The sequence below is a fragment of the Symphalangus syndactylus genome, chromosome 18 (assembly GCF_028878055.3).
Source record: "Symphalangus syndactylus isolate Jambi chromosome 18, NHGRI_mSymSyn1-v2.1_pri, whole genome shotgun sequence".
NCBI classification, from domain to species: Eukaryota; Metazoa; Chordata; class Mammalia; order Primates; family Hylobatidae; genus Symphalangus; species Symphalangus syndactylus.
The window spans coordinates 84,746,673-84,763,229 of record NC_072440.2 but is presented as its reverse complement, the minus strand read 5'-3'; the positions used below and the strand labels follow the sequence as shown (position 1 = coordinate 84,763,229).

At 49.3% G+C, this 16,557-nt stretch overlaps 2 protein-coding genes across 11 annotated transcripts in view; one reads left to right on the top strand and one right to left on the bottom strand.

Moving 5' to 3' along the window:
• Window positions 1-16: 16 nt before the first annotated feature.
• Window positions 17-1,957, top strand: KRTCAP3 (keratinocyte associated protein 3). 2 transcript variants are annotated; one of them, XM_055252241.1, is made up of 7 exons: window positions 17-96; window positions 235-419; window positions 499-558; window positions 735-941; window positions 1,059-1,193; window positions 1,610-1,722; window positions 1,850-1,957. In XM_055252241.1, exons 1-6 carry the CDS (start codon window positions 69-71, stop codon window positions 1,715-1,717), a joined length of 723 nt encoding a protein of 240 aa, XP_055108216.1. In that variant the 5' UTR covers window positions 17-68; the 3' UTR covers window positions 1,718-1,722; window positions 1,850-1,957. The 2 variants fall into 2 exon arrangements, with proteins under 2 accessions (XP_055108216.1, XP_055108215.1); XM_055252240.1 differs by having other exon boundaries at window positions 1,847-1,957.
• A 79-nt stretch (window positions 1,958-2,036) lies between these two features.
• The window catches only part of IFT172 (intraflagellar transport 172), a 43,933-nt gene continuing 29,412 nt past the window's right edge, over window positions 2,037-16,557 (bottom strand). For 2 of the 9 annotated variants that reach the window (XM_055252183.2, XM_055252184.2), the window contains exons 26-48: window positions 16,071-16,160; window positions 15,425-15,522; window positions 15,139-15,274; window positions 14,937-15,053; window positions 13,809-13,951; window positions 11,872-11,965; window positions 11,659-11,723; window positions 11,287-11,467; window positions 10,935-11,044; window positions 10,690-10,819; window positions 7,376-7,474; window positions 7,069-7,178; window positions 6,877-6,940; window positions 6,672-6,758; window positions 6,291-6,407; window positions 5,183-5,293; window positions 4,886-5,005; window positions 3,917-4,012; window positions 3,587-3,646; window positions 3,403-3,501; window positions 2,956-3,109; window positions 2,679-2,770; window positions 2,037-2,181 (exon numbers count right to left, since the gene is read on the bottom strand). In XM_055252183.2, coding sequence (XP_055108158.1) covers window positions 2,092-2,181; window positions 2,679-2,770; window positions 2,956-3,109; window positions 3,403-3,501; window positions 3,587-3,646; window positions 3,917-4,012; window positions 4,886-5,005; window positions 5,183-5,293; window positions 6,291-6,407; window positions 6,672-6,758; window positions 6,877-6,940; window positions 7,069-7,178; window positions 7,376-7,474; window positions 10,690-10,819; window positions 10,935-11,044; window positions 11,287-11,467; window positions 11,659-11,723; window positions 11,872-11,965; window positions 13,809-13,951; window positions 14,937-15,053; window positions 15,139-15,274; window positions 15,425-15,522; window positions 16,071-16,160 — 2,463 coding nt within the window. In that variant the 3' untranslated portion in view covers window positions 2,037-2,091. The other 7 variants (XM_055252182.2, XR_008652404.2, XM_055252186.2 and 4 more) reach the window with 7 other exon arrangements.

The window sequence follows — 16,557 nt, the reverse complement described above, 5'->3', positions numbered from 1 at the left end:
GGCGGGGCCCAGGTTGGGGCGGGGCCGGGCCCAGGTAGAGCGGCCCTGCGGCTGGCGGGGCGGACGGGATGAGGCGCTGCAGTCTCTGCACTTTCGGTAACTTCCGGGCCCTGGCGTCTAGTCTCCTTCCCCTGGGGCCACCCTTGGCCCGTCCTACTGCCCGCGGTTAACCCACCGCGAGCCGCCTCTCCCCTCCCCGCCCGACTCAACCCTGCCCTCCCCCGTGCTTTGCAGACGCCGCCCGGGGGCCGCGGCGGCTGATGCGTGTGGGCCTCGCGCTGATCCTGGTGGGCCACGTGAACCTGCTGCTGGGGGCCGTGCTGCACGGCACTGTCCTGCGGCACGTGGCCAATCCCCGCGGCGCTGTCACGCCGGAGTACACCGTGGCCAATGTCATCTCCGTCGGTTCGGGCCTGCTGGTGAGCGCGGCAGGCGACCCGGGGCGGGGGCCGGGCGCCCGGAGAGCCCAGCAGGCCAAAGGCTTTGTGTCTTCCACAGAGCGTTTCCGTGGGACTTGTGGCCCTCCTGGCGTCCAGGAACCTTCTTCGCTCTCCACTGGTGAGAAGGGACTTCCTGGAGCTTTTAACGAGTAGGCTTGAGTCAGGGAAATGGGGGCTGACTGAGCTTGGTCTTTGAATAGATTGGAGGAGCCTCAAATAGAGAAACTGGGTGTCTAGTCACTGAGAGAGTTAGCCAGGCCCAGGCTGCTCACCCTGATCTCCTGTCCCTGCCAGCACTGGGCCCTGCTGGCACTAGCTCTGGTGAACCTGCTCTTGTCCGCTGCCTGCTCCCTGGGCCTCCTGCTTGCTGTGTCACTCACTGTGGCCAACGGTGGCCGCCGCCTTATTGCTGACTGCCACCCAGGACTGCTGGATCCTCTGGTACCACTGGATGAGGGGCCGGGACATACTGACTGCCCCTTTGACCCCACAAGAATCTATGTGAGCACATTCTCTTCCTTCTTGTGGTCTACAAAGCCTTGGTCCTGCCCTTTTAATTTCCCCTATTTGCTGCACTTGCCCTACTCCCTCCTACTCCCCATCCTTCTTGCTTTTCAGGATACAGCCTTGGCTCTCTGGATCCCTTCTTTGCTCATGTCTGCAGGGGAGGCTGCTCTATCTGGTTACTGCTGTGTGGCTGCATTCACTCTACGTGGAGTTGGGCCCTGCAGGAAGGACGGACTTCAGGGGCAGGTAAGGAAGGTGAACAGGAAGGGTTCATTCCACAGAGACTGGCTGTGTTGAAAAGATGCTGACCGACTGGGTGCAGAGGCTCACACCTGTAATCCCAGCACTTTGGGAGGCTGAGGCAGGCGGATCACTTGAGGTCAGGAGTTTGAGACCAGCCTGGCCAACATGGTGAAACCTTGTCTCTACTAAAAATACAAAAAATTAGGTGGGGTGGCGGGTGCCTGTAATCCCAGCTACTTGGAAGGCTGAAGCAGGAGAATCGCTTGAACCCGGAAGGCGGAGGTTGCAGTGAGCTGAGATCGCTCCACTGCACTCCAGCCTGGGCGACAGAGCGAGGCTCCGCCACAAAAAACAAAACAAAAAAAAGATGCTGACCTATCATTCAGGGCAAGGGTGTCTAACTCCACCTTCTTCTGCAGCTAGAGGAAATGACAGAGCTTGAATCTCCTCAATGTAAAAGGCAGGAAAATGAGCAGCTACTGGATCAAAATCAAGAAATCCGGGCATCACAGAGAAGTTGGGTTTAGGACAGGTAATGGGCCTTGAAGGTAGTGGCCCGGGTAAGAGTGGGGGCAGGGAAGTGCTCTTAGAACTGGGTCTAGGTCTTGCCATACTGCTTTCCCCTCTGACCTGGGTTGGTTCTCCCCTCTGTCCAGCAGGTGCTGTTCCGAGACTCAGTCCTAAAGGGTTTTTTTCCCACTAAGCAAGGGGCCCTGACCTCAGGATGAGATAACAAATTGTAATAAAGTAACTTCTATTTTCTTCTACTTGATTATGATTCCTTTTGGGGAAAAGGCACTGTGTGGTGTTGGGAGTGACTTTGATCAAAGAATACAGTGGTCTCAATTATTGATAAAACTTTAATGAGGGAGAGGCCCTAACTCTTCCTCAGCTCTACCGACTACTGAAAGGAAAAGCTGGTGCTGGGGAGCCCTCCACACCACTGACTGATGAATTTCAGCACGTCCTGGCACACTGGGCTGTGGGAGGTCTGTGAGCAAATGGAAGAACATGAGAGGAACTTGTTAGTACTGGAAATAGAAAATCAGCTCCATTGCAGGCTTCAGGGTCTGCATCTGCCTTCCTGTAATCCCACCCATCTTTCTAGTGTGTATGTGGGTTTTTTTGTTTGTTTGTTTGTTTTGAGACAAAGTCTTGCTTTGTTGCCCAGGCTGGAGTGCAGTGGCACAATCTCAGCTCACTGCAACCTCCGCCTCTCGGGTTTAAGCGATTCTCCTGCCTCAGCCTCCTGAGTAGCTGGGATTACAGGTGCACGCCACCACGCCCGGCTAATTTTTGTATTTTTAGTAGAGACGAGGTTTTAACCATGTCGGCCAGGCTGGTCTCAAACTCCTGACCTCAGGTGATCTGCCCGCCTTGGCCTCCCAAAGTGCTGGGATTACAGGTGTGAGCCACTGCACCCAGACTTGTTTTTTTTCTTTTTTAGTGCTGCCCTCTGCCTTCATTCTTCAAGTCCCCCTCTCTAACCTTGATGGCCGTAAGGAATTTATTCCAGTTGTCCTTGTTAGCAGCCTTCCCTGGCCGCTTAAATTCAATTTTGTTCCTCAGAATGGGGTATCCTGTGGAGGAAGAAAAAATGATGAACTGGGGTTTGAGAGATTGAGGGAAAAATGAGGAGCGGCCTGGGGAGTAGAAAGCACGGTCCTGTCTTTTGTACCCTTTACTGAATCGTAGTAAAATTAAGTGTATTGATCCTGCTGCTTTCCACCCACCACAGGATCTGGGGTGCTGTAGGCTTCTATACCTGTAATAAGGCAGGGCAGGGCTCGAACCCCAGTGCTTGCTGCCACTAGGGAGGCCTCGTAGGCGCCACGCTCATCCCGAGGCAGAACCTGCTCCAGCCGCTGGTCCATGGAGACTGTAAGCACCCAGTCTCGAACCTCTTCTCTCTCAGCCTCCTGGAAAGGACAAGAGGGAATGGTAGCTTCACACAGGGCAGGGCAGGGCAAGTTAGGGTGGGTGGGTGAGGAGGGGTTTGCTAAGCCCTCATCCTGTATACCAGCTTTTAGCCACAAATCCTCCTTGGATTGGGGGATGCAATCACAGCCTTTTCTTTCTACTTTGCTTCTACTTCCACTGAAAGAACAGTGAGGGCTGAGGTCCTTCCAAAGATGGCAGCACAAAGATGTTCTCCCTCCTCAAGGCACTCACACTGGTGAGGCCTTCCCGTTTTCCAACCCTGTGCCCTTACCGGTACATGCTGCTTGGCTGGGAGTGGCACCTCAAAGGGAATGTCTGTATCCTGAAAATCGGAGTGGTCAAGGCCATCTAGAGTCCCTTCCTCGATTGCCTGCAATAGAGTGGGCAACCATGAGCTAGGCACAGCTTGCGACCGGCAAAAACCGCCACCCTCAGGGCACAGCTTCCCTACTCACATTGGTCAGGTCCAAAAAGTGATTGAGGAAGATAAGTGCCATGTTCTCCCAGCCAACTGCCTGCAGCAGAGAAGAGTTGCAAATGGGAGTGAACAAGCTGGGTTTGAATGCTACTTCTCTGGGATCCAGATGCAAATGGGAGTGAGCAAGCTGGGCTTGAATGCTATTTCTCTGGGATCCAGGGAGAAAAATCCGGGAAGACATAGGAGGACTACATCCTCTGTAACATCAGCCCTACACTCAGCTTTCCTCTACCAGAGCAGAAGGGATATTCTATTTTCCAATCTTTGACTCCTCCCATCTGCCCCACCCTTCCTTGTCCCAGCTCACCTTGGCAGCAATGCCTGCTTCATAGAAGGCTTTGTCTACAGGTAGTAGCTGGGTGTGACGCAAGAGTGAAACAGAAAGCCTGGCAGCCACGGTTTCCTGGGATTAAAGTCAAAGCATTATGAATATGGCACCAAAGTGACTGAGCTACCAGACCAATGATCCTGTAAGGCAGCCACAGAACTAAAAAACAACAATTATGATTAAACTGCTCTGGATCTCAAGCTGTTCTGGGTCTTAGTTTTTTTTTTCTTTTTTTTTTCTCTGAACAAGAGACCTGGGCCTAGGTTCAATTCTTTTTCTTTTTTTTTTTTTTTTGAGACAGAGTCTCACTCTGTCGCCCAGGCTGGAGTGCAGTGGCGCCATCTCAGCTCATTGCAACCTCTGCCTCCCAGATTCAAGCAATTCTCGTGCCTCAGCCTCCTGAGTAGCCAGGACTACAAGCGCACATTACCATGCCTGGCTAATTTTTATATTTTTAGTAGAGATGGGGTTTCACCACGTTGGCCAGGCTGGTCTCGAACTCCTGGCCTCAAGTGATCCACCCGCCTTGGCCTCCCAAAGTGCTGGGATTACAGGGGTGAGCCACCACGCCCGGCCACCTAGATTGTTTCTGAGGTTCTTTCCACTTCTAGAATTCTATCATCCAAGTACATGAAATAAATATACAGTGAACAGTCAAAAATAAGCCCAGAATATGTGTACATTATAGGAGGTGAATAAAGAAATCATGCGATTTGGATGTTTAAACATAATGAGGCTGAGGCTGTGTGGGCACAGAGCCCTAAAAAGGTCAGAAGAAGAAAACCTCAGCAAGGGCTAAAGATTTGTTTAGGCAGAAGAGAAGCTGAAAGAGAGGTGAGGAGATTCAAGAGCCCAAGCTGAAGAATCCAGAACGTGAATCAATTCAGCTTTATACATTTGCAGATGAGCCCTTCTGACTGAGTGCTCCTCTGCCCCCGTACATCTCACCAGCTGTTTGACGCTCTGGGCTGCAGAGCGCGTGGCATAGTAATGAGCGATCAGCAGCATTGTCTTGAACTCCTCATGGGCTGGAGAGTTTGCCTCACTGGACTTCACCAGGTTTTCACACTAGAGGAGGGAGACAGCACAGCCTGGCTCAGGGGTCAGAGGAGTGCCAGGGCCATAGAGTGGTCTCTGATGGCCACCTGTCAGAGGAAGGTAAAATACATCTGGGAATAAAGGTTTATGTGCATGAAAGAAGAGATGAGGACAAGGACAGACAGAGCAGCCCTTTCACTTCCTCACCAGGTTGAAGAGGACATCTCGAAGATCAGCCCAGCTATGATAGGCCTCGGCACAGTTGGTTCCAGGAGAGCTCACCATGTCAGTGAAGATCCTTTTGTAGATATTGAAGTTCTAGAGGTAGAGGGAAGAAGGGCATCTGAGAAGGGCACAGCTAGAAGAGAAAGTAAGTGGAAGTGAGGCCAAAGGGAGGAGAAATAGGCTTTGTGTGTAGAAATGGGTATGTGTGTGTGTGCAAGGGCTGGGGGACAGTGGCAGATTTTTATTTATTTTTTAAATTTTATTTATTTATTTATTTATTTTTGAGACAGAGTCTTGCTCTGTTGCCCAGGCTGGAGTGCAGTGGCGTGATCTCGGCTCACTGCAAGCTCTGCCTCCCAGGTTCACGCCATTCTCCTGCCTCAGCCTCCCGAGTAGCCGGGACTACAGGCGCCTGCCACCGCGCCCAGCTAACTTTTTATATTTTTAGTAGAGACGGGGTTTCACCGTGTTAGCCACGATGGTCTTGATCTCCTGACCTCGTGATCTGCCCACCTCGGCCTCCCAAAGTGTTGGGATTACAGGCATGAGCCACCGTGCCCGGCCGACAGTGGCAGATTATTAAGTGCTGATTATTTTTAATGAAGTGAATTATTTTTAAGTGCTGATTATTTTTGATAAAGAGAAAAGAGGAAGAAATAACTTTCTTAGCTGGTGCTGTGTGAGTGTGGGCAACTGTACAAATGTAAATGCAGAGTCACAACATTAAGGGGCTGTGACTCTCAGATCAGGGAGCAGTGTTCATTTTCTGGAGGAAGTCAATAAAGGCCCTAGAGGTGTGTGCAGGATTTATCTCTGAAAGACAGGTGCTTGTGTATTTGCTAACAGCATGGGGAGCTCCACGGGTGTTTCTTCAAACAGAAGTCGGAAGTTTCTGCAAACCTCCCCATGCTCTTAGCAAATACACAGCCTCCAGAGAGGCTGTACATTTCTGGAGATGTGTGGGGGGCTCTGGGCATGATGTTCTCTAAGGATAGAATCCTCTGAGAAGATAGTTCCTGAGGAGATAGGTGGTTCTAGAGGAGAAAGAGTTTCCTTGTGGAAACATTCAACCCAAGGAGAAGGCTGGTACCTGTGGGTTAGCAGGGGCTCCGTGCTGTACATACAGGGCCAATGCCTGGGCAGAACTACCCTCCCGGATCAAGTGAGTTGCATACAAAGCCACGTACTTGTGCAGAATCTTGTAGTTCTGTACAGGGGTGGAGGAAAAGCATGAGTGAGGTTCGGATCAGCAAGACCAAGCAGTGAGGTGACTTGAGGCCACGTATTTGTTGAGGGGACAAAGGGTGTATGCAAACTTCTGACCCCAGTTTCAGACTGAGCTTCTCTGATGTCCATTAGAAATCTTTGGGCTTTGGGTTTTTGTGGAGGTGTAGGAGAGATGCATCTTTGAGGCAGGTGGGGAATCAAGGGAAAATGTAAAGAAAACCTGGGAATGGGAAGAGAGCAGTACCTGCTTGGTAGCTGTTTCAATGCACTTGTGCCACTGGCCCTGCTCCACATACAGGTCCAAAGCAGCTATCACATCCACACCCACCAGCTGGGTCAATGGAAGACAGAGTTACAAGAGAAAAGAGATGACATGAGGCAAAGAAGAGGGAGAGAATCTTGTGAGTCTCTCCCTGCATTCTGCCTCCTGCTAACTCTGCAAGTCTCACCGAGTCCACTTTGCCCTGGTTCTTGAGGAACTCTTTATAATGCTGGTCCACATAGTCTTCATACCTGTGAAGATGTTCAGAGAGCTCCATCTTCATGTTCCGGAATACCAACCCTCCCCGTAAGACTTTCTCCCAGTCTTTACAAAAGGAAGTAAAAGAGAATTTCCCAGTAAGAAGGGGTTACAAGCTTACCTGGGATCTAACTCCTTAGCTACACGCTTCGCCTTGTTCCACTCCTCACCCTCGATGAAAGCATCGATTGCTTCCTTGACAAGGTCCAGATTCAGATAGAGCTCTGCAGCCTGCACAATGGGAAATCAGCAGGGAGACTTTCTCCTCACTCCCAGTCTTCCTGCTGTGAGGTCTCCCATCTGTTTCCCCAGGACTGCAAGCCATGCCCACCAGGAGGCCCACCTCACACACCTTCCTGGTTATAGATGTCACCCTTGCACCCATCTCTGTGAAATCTATTTCTGTTCCATCTCAGCATCCTACTTACTGCACTGTGCTTTCCAATTCCAATCAACTGGGGTCCTACAGCCAGAACGACTTCCATATTACGTTGGGGAGGCAGAAACTTGATGGAGAGTTCAGCTGCCTGAGTGGTTGAACAGAAGATGGAAATGGGTAGGAGAGACAAATACTGCTGAGTTCTTAGCCTGATCCATTTCATACATTTTTCTCCTCCAGATGCCAACTTTTTCTCTTACTCTCCCCTTCAACCCCACCCTCCTGGGCAAAGCCTGGCTCATGGTCCATTAGATCCTTTGATTAGCCATCAGTGGACCTATCTTTCCTTTCAGTTCATTAACTCTTTCAGATACTTCTTGCGCTGCCTGAGGTCACTGCATTTGAACCTTCCACCTTTGACAAAATCATTTTCAAGGTCTTTGTCATAAGTAAAATCTTCGTAGCAGAGTACAGAGAAAGGACTTCTAAAATGAGGAGTCCAGGGCATTCTGTAACTATTTGTGTTGGGCTTTTATGAGCTTGTTTCTTCATTCACACACACTGGATTTTGAAGGCTTAGTATAAAAAAAAATGGAAAATATCTAAATAATGTGTGTGAGTACATGTTGCAATGGTAGTATTTTATTTAATTTTTTGAGACAGAGTCTTGCTATGTCGCCCAGGCTGGAGTGCAGTGGCACAATATCAGCTCACTGCAACCTCTCCCTCCCAGGTTCAAGCAGTTCTCTTGTCTTGGCCTCCTGAGTAGCTGGGATTACAGGCACCCACCACCATGCCCGGCTAATTTTTGTATTTTTAGTAGAGACAGGGTTTCACCATGTTGGCCAGGCTGGTCTCAAACTCCTGACCTCAAGTGATCTGCCCACCTTGGCCTCCCAAAGTTCTAGGATTACCAGCATGAACCACTGCGCCCAGATGAAATGGTGGTATTTTAGATATATTGTATTAAATAAAATATATTACAATTATTTTCACCTGTTTCTTTTTACTCTTTTTAAATGTGGCTACTAGAAAATTTAAATGACATGCATGGCTTACATTTGTGGCCTGCATTATATTTCTAGTGCCAGTGCTGGTATAGATGGTCTTGATGATACCTTTCAACACTTAACACTCAGAAATTCTACAAACCCAAGTGTTCGATGAGATCACTCTGTTTCCATTATGATGCTGACATCCTCACCAGATTTCAATTTCCACACAATCCAATTTCGCTGTAGTTTATGCTAATCCCCTCTGGTCTTTCCCTCACCTGTTCTTGCCTCCCTTTCTTACTGCCAAGCCCTTCAAAGCTTAATCTGCCCTGTCCGCATCAGGAAGCCATTTTCTGACTAATCTGAAAAAGGTACAGTCATGCCGTGCTCCCAAGTTACATATATCAGATGCTTATTCAATACTGCTGATTAAAATCTGCTAGAACCTCAAAACCAAACATCAGCCCCTCTTTCTACTTCTCTCCCTCTAACTTCTAGGGGTTATTGGGTTTTAAGACCTCAAAAGGCCGGGCACAGTGGCTCACGCCTGTAATCCCAGCACTTTGGGAGGCCAAGGCTTGTGGATCATGAGGTCAGGAGATGGAGACCATCCTGGCTAACACGGTGAAACCCCATCTCTACTAAAAAAATACAAAAAAATTTGCTGAGCATGGTGGTGGGCGCCTGTAGTCCCAGCTACTCAGGAGGCTGTGACAGGAGAATGGCCTGAACCCGGGAGGCGGAGCTTGCAGTGAGCCCCGATCGCACCACTGCACTCCAGCCTGGGCGACAGAGCAAGACTCTGTCTCAAAAAACAAATAAAACAAACAAACAAACAAAAAAACCTCAAACCTAAGGGAAATTTTGCAGGGGCATCACCATATGAATATGTCATTTAAAGGGCCAATCTCACCCCCCCATGACCCCCACCCAGATTTCACTGTATCTAAGGTGCATCATTTAAACTATACCTGCATCCCAATTTTAAATATATTAAAATATAATTATATATATATGTGATTGTTAACTTTATGTATCAATCTGGGCTACAGGGTATCTGGGTATTTGGTCAAACATTATTCTGGATGTTTCTGTAAGTGTTTTTGGATGAGGTTAACATTTAAATTGGTAGACTGAGTAAAGCAAATTGCCCTCTCTACTGTTGGATAGACCTCATCCAATCATTTCAAGGCATGAACAGAACATAAAGGTTGGCCTCCTTCCCAAGTTAGAGAGAATTCTTCCTGTTTGACTGCCTTTAAACTGGGACACTGGCTTTTTCCTGCCTTCAGATTTGAACTGAAACATCAGCTCTTCTTGGGTCTCAAGCTTGCTGGCCTTCAAACAAGAACTACACCATCAGTTCTCCTGGGTTTTCACTTTGCCAGCTCACCTGCAGATCTTGGGCCTTGTCTAACTCCATAACTGCACGAGCCAAATCCTTTTAATAAATCTCTTTATATACATGTACACACATATACCTACAGTCATGCATTGTCTAATGATGGGTATGTTCTGAGAAATGTGTCCTTAGGGGATTTCATCGTTATGTAAACATCATAGCACAAACCTAGATGGTATAGTCTACTATACACCTAGGTAGACGTTGGGTAGACCTTATTGCTCCTAGGCCACAAACCTGTACAGTACATGTCTGTACTGACTACTATAGGCAACCATAACACAATGGTAAGTATTTGTGTACTGAATCCACCCACCTCGGCTTCCCAAAGTGCTAGAATTATAGGCGTGAGCCACCATGCCCACCCATGTGGTCTACTGTTGACCAAAACGTTGTCATATGGCATATGACTGTATGTATCCCGTTGGTTTCTCCAATACAGTATGTCTTATTATTTGTGACACATACTGGCCTGGCTTAATTTGCTGGAGGCTTCTTTTCAGGAAATGTTGGGTGGGGGAGGCGGAGCCCATGCTTTTTTCATGTTCCCTGTCTGGCCAGTTCCTGTGCCTGGAGTTGCCCTTCCAGCTCCTGTCCAAGTTCTCCCTCCTTCTTCACAGAGCCTTCCTGACCCCTCTAGCCCACAGAGATCTCACTGTTCTCTGAACTCTACTTTAAATCATGCACTTTATTCTTTACTCAGATATGATAGTAATTGAGCCATTTATTGGTTTAATTCCCCTAACTTTTGGCTGTCAGGGCTCTGTCTTATATCCGCTTTTACAGCTTTCAGAGGTTCTGGCTCTATCATCCAGCAGGCACTCCATAGATTCCTGCTACCTGATTGAAAAGAAAAAGACACAAGAGGAAAGAGCTGCAGATGTGAATACAGACACAAGAGGAAAGAGCCGAGTGTGAATACAGACCTAGGGAGAAGGAGGGCCAGAAAGGGCCTGCTGCCCTCACCTTCATCCAGCACTTCTCCGCCAGGCCGCTGTTTCCAGAGTCTCGCACTTTGAGGTAGCAGTCCACGGCACGGCTGTACTCTCCAGCCTGCTCCCAGTGTCGAGCTTGTTCCACAAGTCCCTCTACACCCCTGTGGAGATGAGAGCGCTGGGACTTGGATGGTAGGGGGGCAGCGTGCTCTATCCTGTGCACGCCTCATGACCCTCCCAGCCCTGCCAATGCTGCCTGGACCTCTGGCCTCATACCTGGCCCCCTTCTTAGTAGCTTCCCGCTCATATTCTTCCTGCAGAGCCTCCAGCTGGCTGGGCACATAGTCCTTGCAGATCCGCAGAGCGTCACTCCATAATCCAGCCTCCTGCTCAGATTTCCAGGTATCAAGAGGGCAGAGACAGGCCTGACAGCTTCCCACTGCCACACAGGTGCTCTGGCCCACAGACTCCTGGGTCCTTGGACCTCTCTTCTCCTCCTCTTTCCTGTCTTTCCCACTCCCCAATACTAACCTCCCTGATCTTTCTTCATACCAGGGGTCAGTGTGGCTCTCTGTGGGCTCTTAGAACCTCTCCCCCTCCCCTCATGGCCCTGCATCCAGTGCCCCACCTTATAATAATTGAGGGCCAGGCCTGGTCTCTGGGCCCGGAGCAGCAGCCCTTCTGCTTTCTGAAAGTCCTTCTCCTCCAAGGCCCCCCGGGCCTGTCCCACAAGCACCTCGGCGACACTGTCAGGGTCGTGAGCCTCAGCCACACGCTGAGCTGCCTCCCAATCCTGGTTATGGACAAACCTGCCTCCAGGTGGGGACAGAGGAGAGACTGAGTATAGGACTGAGGCCCCAATAGTGGGAGACAAACAGCCATGTCACTGAGGGGTGTAACACTGATTTGTTCTAGGTTTGAATGAAGGTCAAGATAATCATGAAAGATCCTGGGACTGTGATTGGAGAAACAGTATTAAGGAATGTATGGGGTAACTCACATGAGGACTGCCTCCTTGGGTTTACCAGCTCTGATGAATTCAGCTTCAGCCTCTTCGAATTTACCCTACAGGGAAAGAAAGGCAGCTGTGCGTGATGAGAAGGAGACTGGCATCACAGGCAGGCATGAGACTGGGGGTCTGCACACCCAGCAGCAGTGCACTAGGGGATGGAATAAGAGGGCTCTATGGTCGAGGTCCAAATCACACCCATACCTCATCCTCCAGGAACATAGCGTATTTGAGATGAACCTCGGGGGTTTTGTGCTTGAGGGCCAGCCGAGAGAGTTCAAACGCAAATTCAAAGGAGCTGAAACAGAAAGTGCAGATAAAGTTTTCTTACTTCATGCTTCCCTTCATAAAAGGAACAAGACAAGACAAAACAGAGAAAGGACAGAGTTGAGGGGAGAAAAAGTGACAGATTTAAGGATAACAGATATGAAGTGACAGAAAAGCGTGGAGAGATAAAAAGGAAGACAGGCAGGCAGCCCTGTGAAGACCACGTCACTGTCAGCGTGGATCAAGAGACGTCTGGAAAAGCCTATGTCTTCCCTGAGGCCAGCTGCTCCTGAGGAATTAGTTTGGGCCTGCGAAGGTGAAGGGAGGAATGAGCCTCGCAGACCTATGCTGACAGGGCTAGGAGGGATCCTGGTGCTCACCACCTCTTCCTGAGCCCCAGCTACATTAGCAGAAACACAGTCTCTCTAAAAAATGAGCAAGACCACCCTCAGCATCGGACTGCACGATTGGCACTGATAACAGTAGCTTGAGAACACTTTGCTCTTATGGCTATCTTTCTGCGCTGCCGCAATGGTGCGCATGAATGTCCTGGCTGATGCGCTCAAGAGCATCAACAATGCCAGAAAGAGAGGCAAACGCCAGGTCCTTATTAGGCTGTGCTCCAAAGTCATCGTCTGTTCTAATTGTGATGCTGAAGTATGGTAAATTGGCGATTTTGAAATCATTGATGATCACAGCTAGGAAAATTGCTGTGAACCTCACAGGCAGTCTAAACAAGTGTAGAGTGATCAGCCCCAGATTTGATGTGCAACTCAGAGAAAAATGGCAGAATAGGCTGGGCGCAGTGGCTCACGCCTGTAATACCAGCACTTTGGGAGGCCAAGGCGGGCGGATCACGAGGTCAGGAGATCGAGACTAGCCTGGCTAACAGAGTGAAATCCTGTCTCTACTAAAAAAAATACAAAAAAATTAGCCAGGCGTGGTGGCGGGCGCCTGTAGTCCCAGCTACTTGGGAGGCTGGGGCAGGAGAATGGCTTGAACCCGGGAGGCGGAGCTTGCAGTGAGCCAAGTTTGCGCCACTGCACTCCAGCCTGGGCAACAGAGCGAGACTCCATCTCAGAAAAAAAACAAAAAAGAAAGTGGCAGAATAATCTGCTCCCATCCTGCCAGTTTGGTTTTATTGTACTGACAACCTCAGCTGGCATCATGGACCATGAAGAAGCAAGACAACAACACATAGGAGGGAAAATCCTGGGATTCTTTTTCTAGAGATGTAATACATATTTACAAATAAAATGCCTCACAGACTCTGGTGCTTCCAAAAAAAAGAAAAGTTCGGCCGGGCACAGTGGCGCATGCCTGTAATCTCAGCACTTTGGGAGGCCAAGGTGGGCAGATCACGAGGTCAAGAGATCAAGACCATCCTGGCCAACATGGTGAAACCCCATCCCTACTAAAAATACAAAAATTAGATGGGCATGGTGGTGCATGCCTGTAGTCCCAGCTACCTGGGTGGCTGAGGCAGGAGAATCATTTGAACCAGGAGGTGGAGGTTGCAGTGAGCCGATATCGTGCCACTGCACTCCAGCCTGGTGACAGAACGAGACTGTCTCAAAAAAAAAAAAGTTCACTCTGCATTTGACAGAATCACACTTCCATTACCCAGGAGTAAGTTATTGGTTTAGTGCAGTCTGCAGTCCTAGCTTTACAATCTGTTTCCTCTCCACCTGTCTTAGAACAGCCAAAGGTTAAACACTGTTCTGAGCCCCTAGGGAACAGAAGCAGTTAATTTATTCATGCCACTCTATCATGTCCTTCCGAGGATCTTTCTTTCAGTTATACATCAATTTTCTTTCTCTAGATAGTGGCTCTGGCTGGGATGGGGCCCGTGGAGAGAAAGCTTGGGGCCTCACCGAGTGTTTGCAGCGTGGTCAACAGCAGCTTCCAGGAGTCCCAGCTTGTTAAGCAGTCTAACTGCAGCCTCTCCACCCAGGCTCTTTGCCCACAGATAGGCCACGTGTTTGTGGGCATTAGCCCCTCCTTGAGTTCTGGCCACCTGTAAAGCAAAGTCACTCAATAATCCTCCAATACAGAGCTTCTCCCTTCTCATCTCTGACCTCGGCTTTGACAAGGATCCAGTAACTGTTCTACATTGAACAGGAAGAGGCTGGGTGTGGTGGTTCATACCTATAATCCCAGCATTTTGGGAGGCCGAGGCAAGAGGATAACTTGAGGTCAGGAGTTCGAGACCAGCCTGGCCAACATAGTGAAACCCCATCTCTACTAAAAATACAAAAATTAGCTGGGCATGGTGGTGAGTGCCTGTAATCCCAGCTACTTGGGAGTCTGAAGCAGAAAAATTGCGTGAACCCGGGAGGTGGAGGTTGCAGTGAGCCAAGACCGTGCCACTGCACTTCAGCCTGGGTGACAGAGCAAGACTCCGTCTCAAAAAATAAAATAAAATAAAAAGTTAACAAGAAGGGGGCTAAATTTCAGGGTTTCTTAACTTAGGTTAAAGTACTTAGGGTCCAAGATAGGCTTCACCTGGTCCACAGACCCTTAAAATTATAAGTGAAATTTTCTGTATACAGATGTGGACATGGTTCTGGCAAGAGAGACTCTGATCTTCACTACACTTTTAAAGATGCTCTGACCAATTGTGAATTAGTCACTTAAAGTGGGAAAGAAGGGCTGGGCAAAGTGGCTCATAGCTGTAATCCCAACACTCTGGGGGGCCAAGGCAGGTGGATCGCTTGAGCCCAGGAGTTCAAGACCAGCTTGGGCAACATGATGAAAACTTGTCTCTACAAAAAAATTAAAAAATTAGCCAGCTGTGGTGGTGTGCACCTGTAGTCCCAGCTACTCAGGAGGTTGAGGTGGGAGGATCGAGTGCTTAAGCCCAGGAGGTCAAGGCTGCAGTGAGCCATAATTGCATCACTGCACTCCAGCCTGGGTGACAGAGTGAGACCCTTTCTGAAAAAAAGGAAAAAACGTGGAAAAGAAGGATGGATGTATCCCTCACCATGGCCTGAACTCCTTACCCGGTAGGCCTCTTCCCAAAGCCCACTGGCCCGGTACATGTTCACTGTTGCCTTCCATTCCTGGGCCTCGAGGTAGTGGTACTCGGCCTCCTGTAGTCGGCCTTCAGCCTCCAGCTCCTGCAGGAAGGTGAGTTAGGATGGAGAGATGGGGAGATGGAGCCTGGTTGGGGAAGAGATAGGGAGAGCCAGGAGAAGGGCTCACCTTGCCCAGATGTAGGTGTGTATCACTGAGGAGATCTGGATGGTGCTTCCCTACCAGGCGGATCATGTCATCATACAACTTGTGCTTTTTGTACATGGTGATGGCAAGATCAGCCTCTTGTACTGTCACATATAGCCTGGGGAAGGGAGATACATCTGGGGCCTCCTAGACCTGATCCCTGCTGTCACTGCCTTCTGGGCAGAGGGTACACATCCTCAGGCCCCATCCCTCCTCCCAGCCTTGAAATCTCATCTCCCTCTACACCTCCTCTGAGGCCACGGCTCACCTTTCAGCCTCACGGTACTTGCCCTGCTTCTCCATTTCCTGGGCCTTAGTGATGTATAGCACTGACACATCTTCTGGTCTCATGCATTTCATTGCCAGCTGTGGAGGCACAGAGGCAAGGCAGCCTCAGGTCCAATTCCCCAGGGAAGCAGGGCTTCAAGGAAACCTGCTTGTTCAGAAACTCTGAACTCTCCCAACAATCACAGGAGTTTGGTTATTGCCACTGTATTAGTGAGGTTGGGGAATTCCAAGTCCGTAAGAAGCAGGGGAAGAACTATATTCTGCTAAGCTGGGAGGGTCTGCGATGCCTTGTGCTGGGGCATACACTCCCATTACCACTGTAACCACTGGACTCTGAAGTGTAGGGGCGAGAACAAAGTCATCAATGTGACCAGAGGCGTCAGGAGTGGTAGTTCAGATTCCCCAGCTCCCAAGCCCATCTGCTCCTTCAGAATGATAGATAGGTCTGGAAACAAGGGCCTCTCTTCATCCCTTCCTTTCCCTATGGCTAGGGATCAAAGTGGCTCAGACTGTTTTTTGGTACTCTTTGTCAGCTTTCAAGGAGCCAAGCGAAGAGGAGAAACAGAGATCGAGGAATGAGGCCACACTGCCACTAAGTTCTTATCATGAACTCCACCCATCCCTACCTTGTGGGCTTGTTCCCAACGGCCAGCCTGGGTGTACATGTCTACGGCATCTTTTGTCCGGTCTCCCTTGGTATAGAGCTCCTCAGCAATCTGTAGTTGATGGGAGGTAGATACAAAAGGTCAGCGCAACAGACTTAAAGCAGCTTGAACGAGGAAAGAACAAACCTCGGCTGGGATGTTGAAGAGCCTACGATACGACCTTGTAATAATAGAGAAGAAAAGATGAGTATGGGTGTCTCATACATTCTACCATTTAAAAAGAAAGACCAGCCCCAAACAGTACGAGGACAATACGGTGGAATCCAAAAGGGCCTCACATTTCTGCAGTGCAAAGCAATTTTATATCGTAACTATGTTAGCGTTATTCATGAAGAATCACTCATGCTGGCTGGAACATAGCTAGAGACTCACTTTATATATCTGGGGTGAAGGGAGGTATCTATGTCACACTGGAATGAAATTGGGAAAGTAAACTGTTCTCTTCCCC

Coding starts and splice junctions, on each gene's coding strand:
- KRTCAP3 (XM_055252241.1), top strand. CDS start 69: ATGAGGCGCTGCAGTCTCTGCACTTTCG. Junction 97..234: donor CTGCAGTCTCTGCACTTTCG/GTAACTTCCGGG, acceptor CGTGCTTTGCAG/ACGCCGCCCGGGGGCCGCGG. Junction 942..1,058: donor TTGACCCCACAAGAATCTAT/GTGAGCACATTC, acceptor CTTGCTTTTCAG/GATACAGCCTTGGCTCTCTG.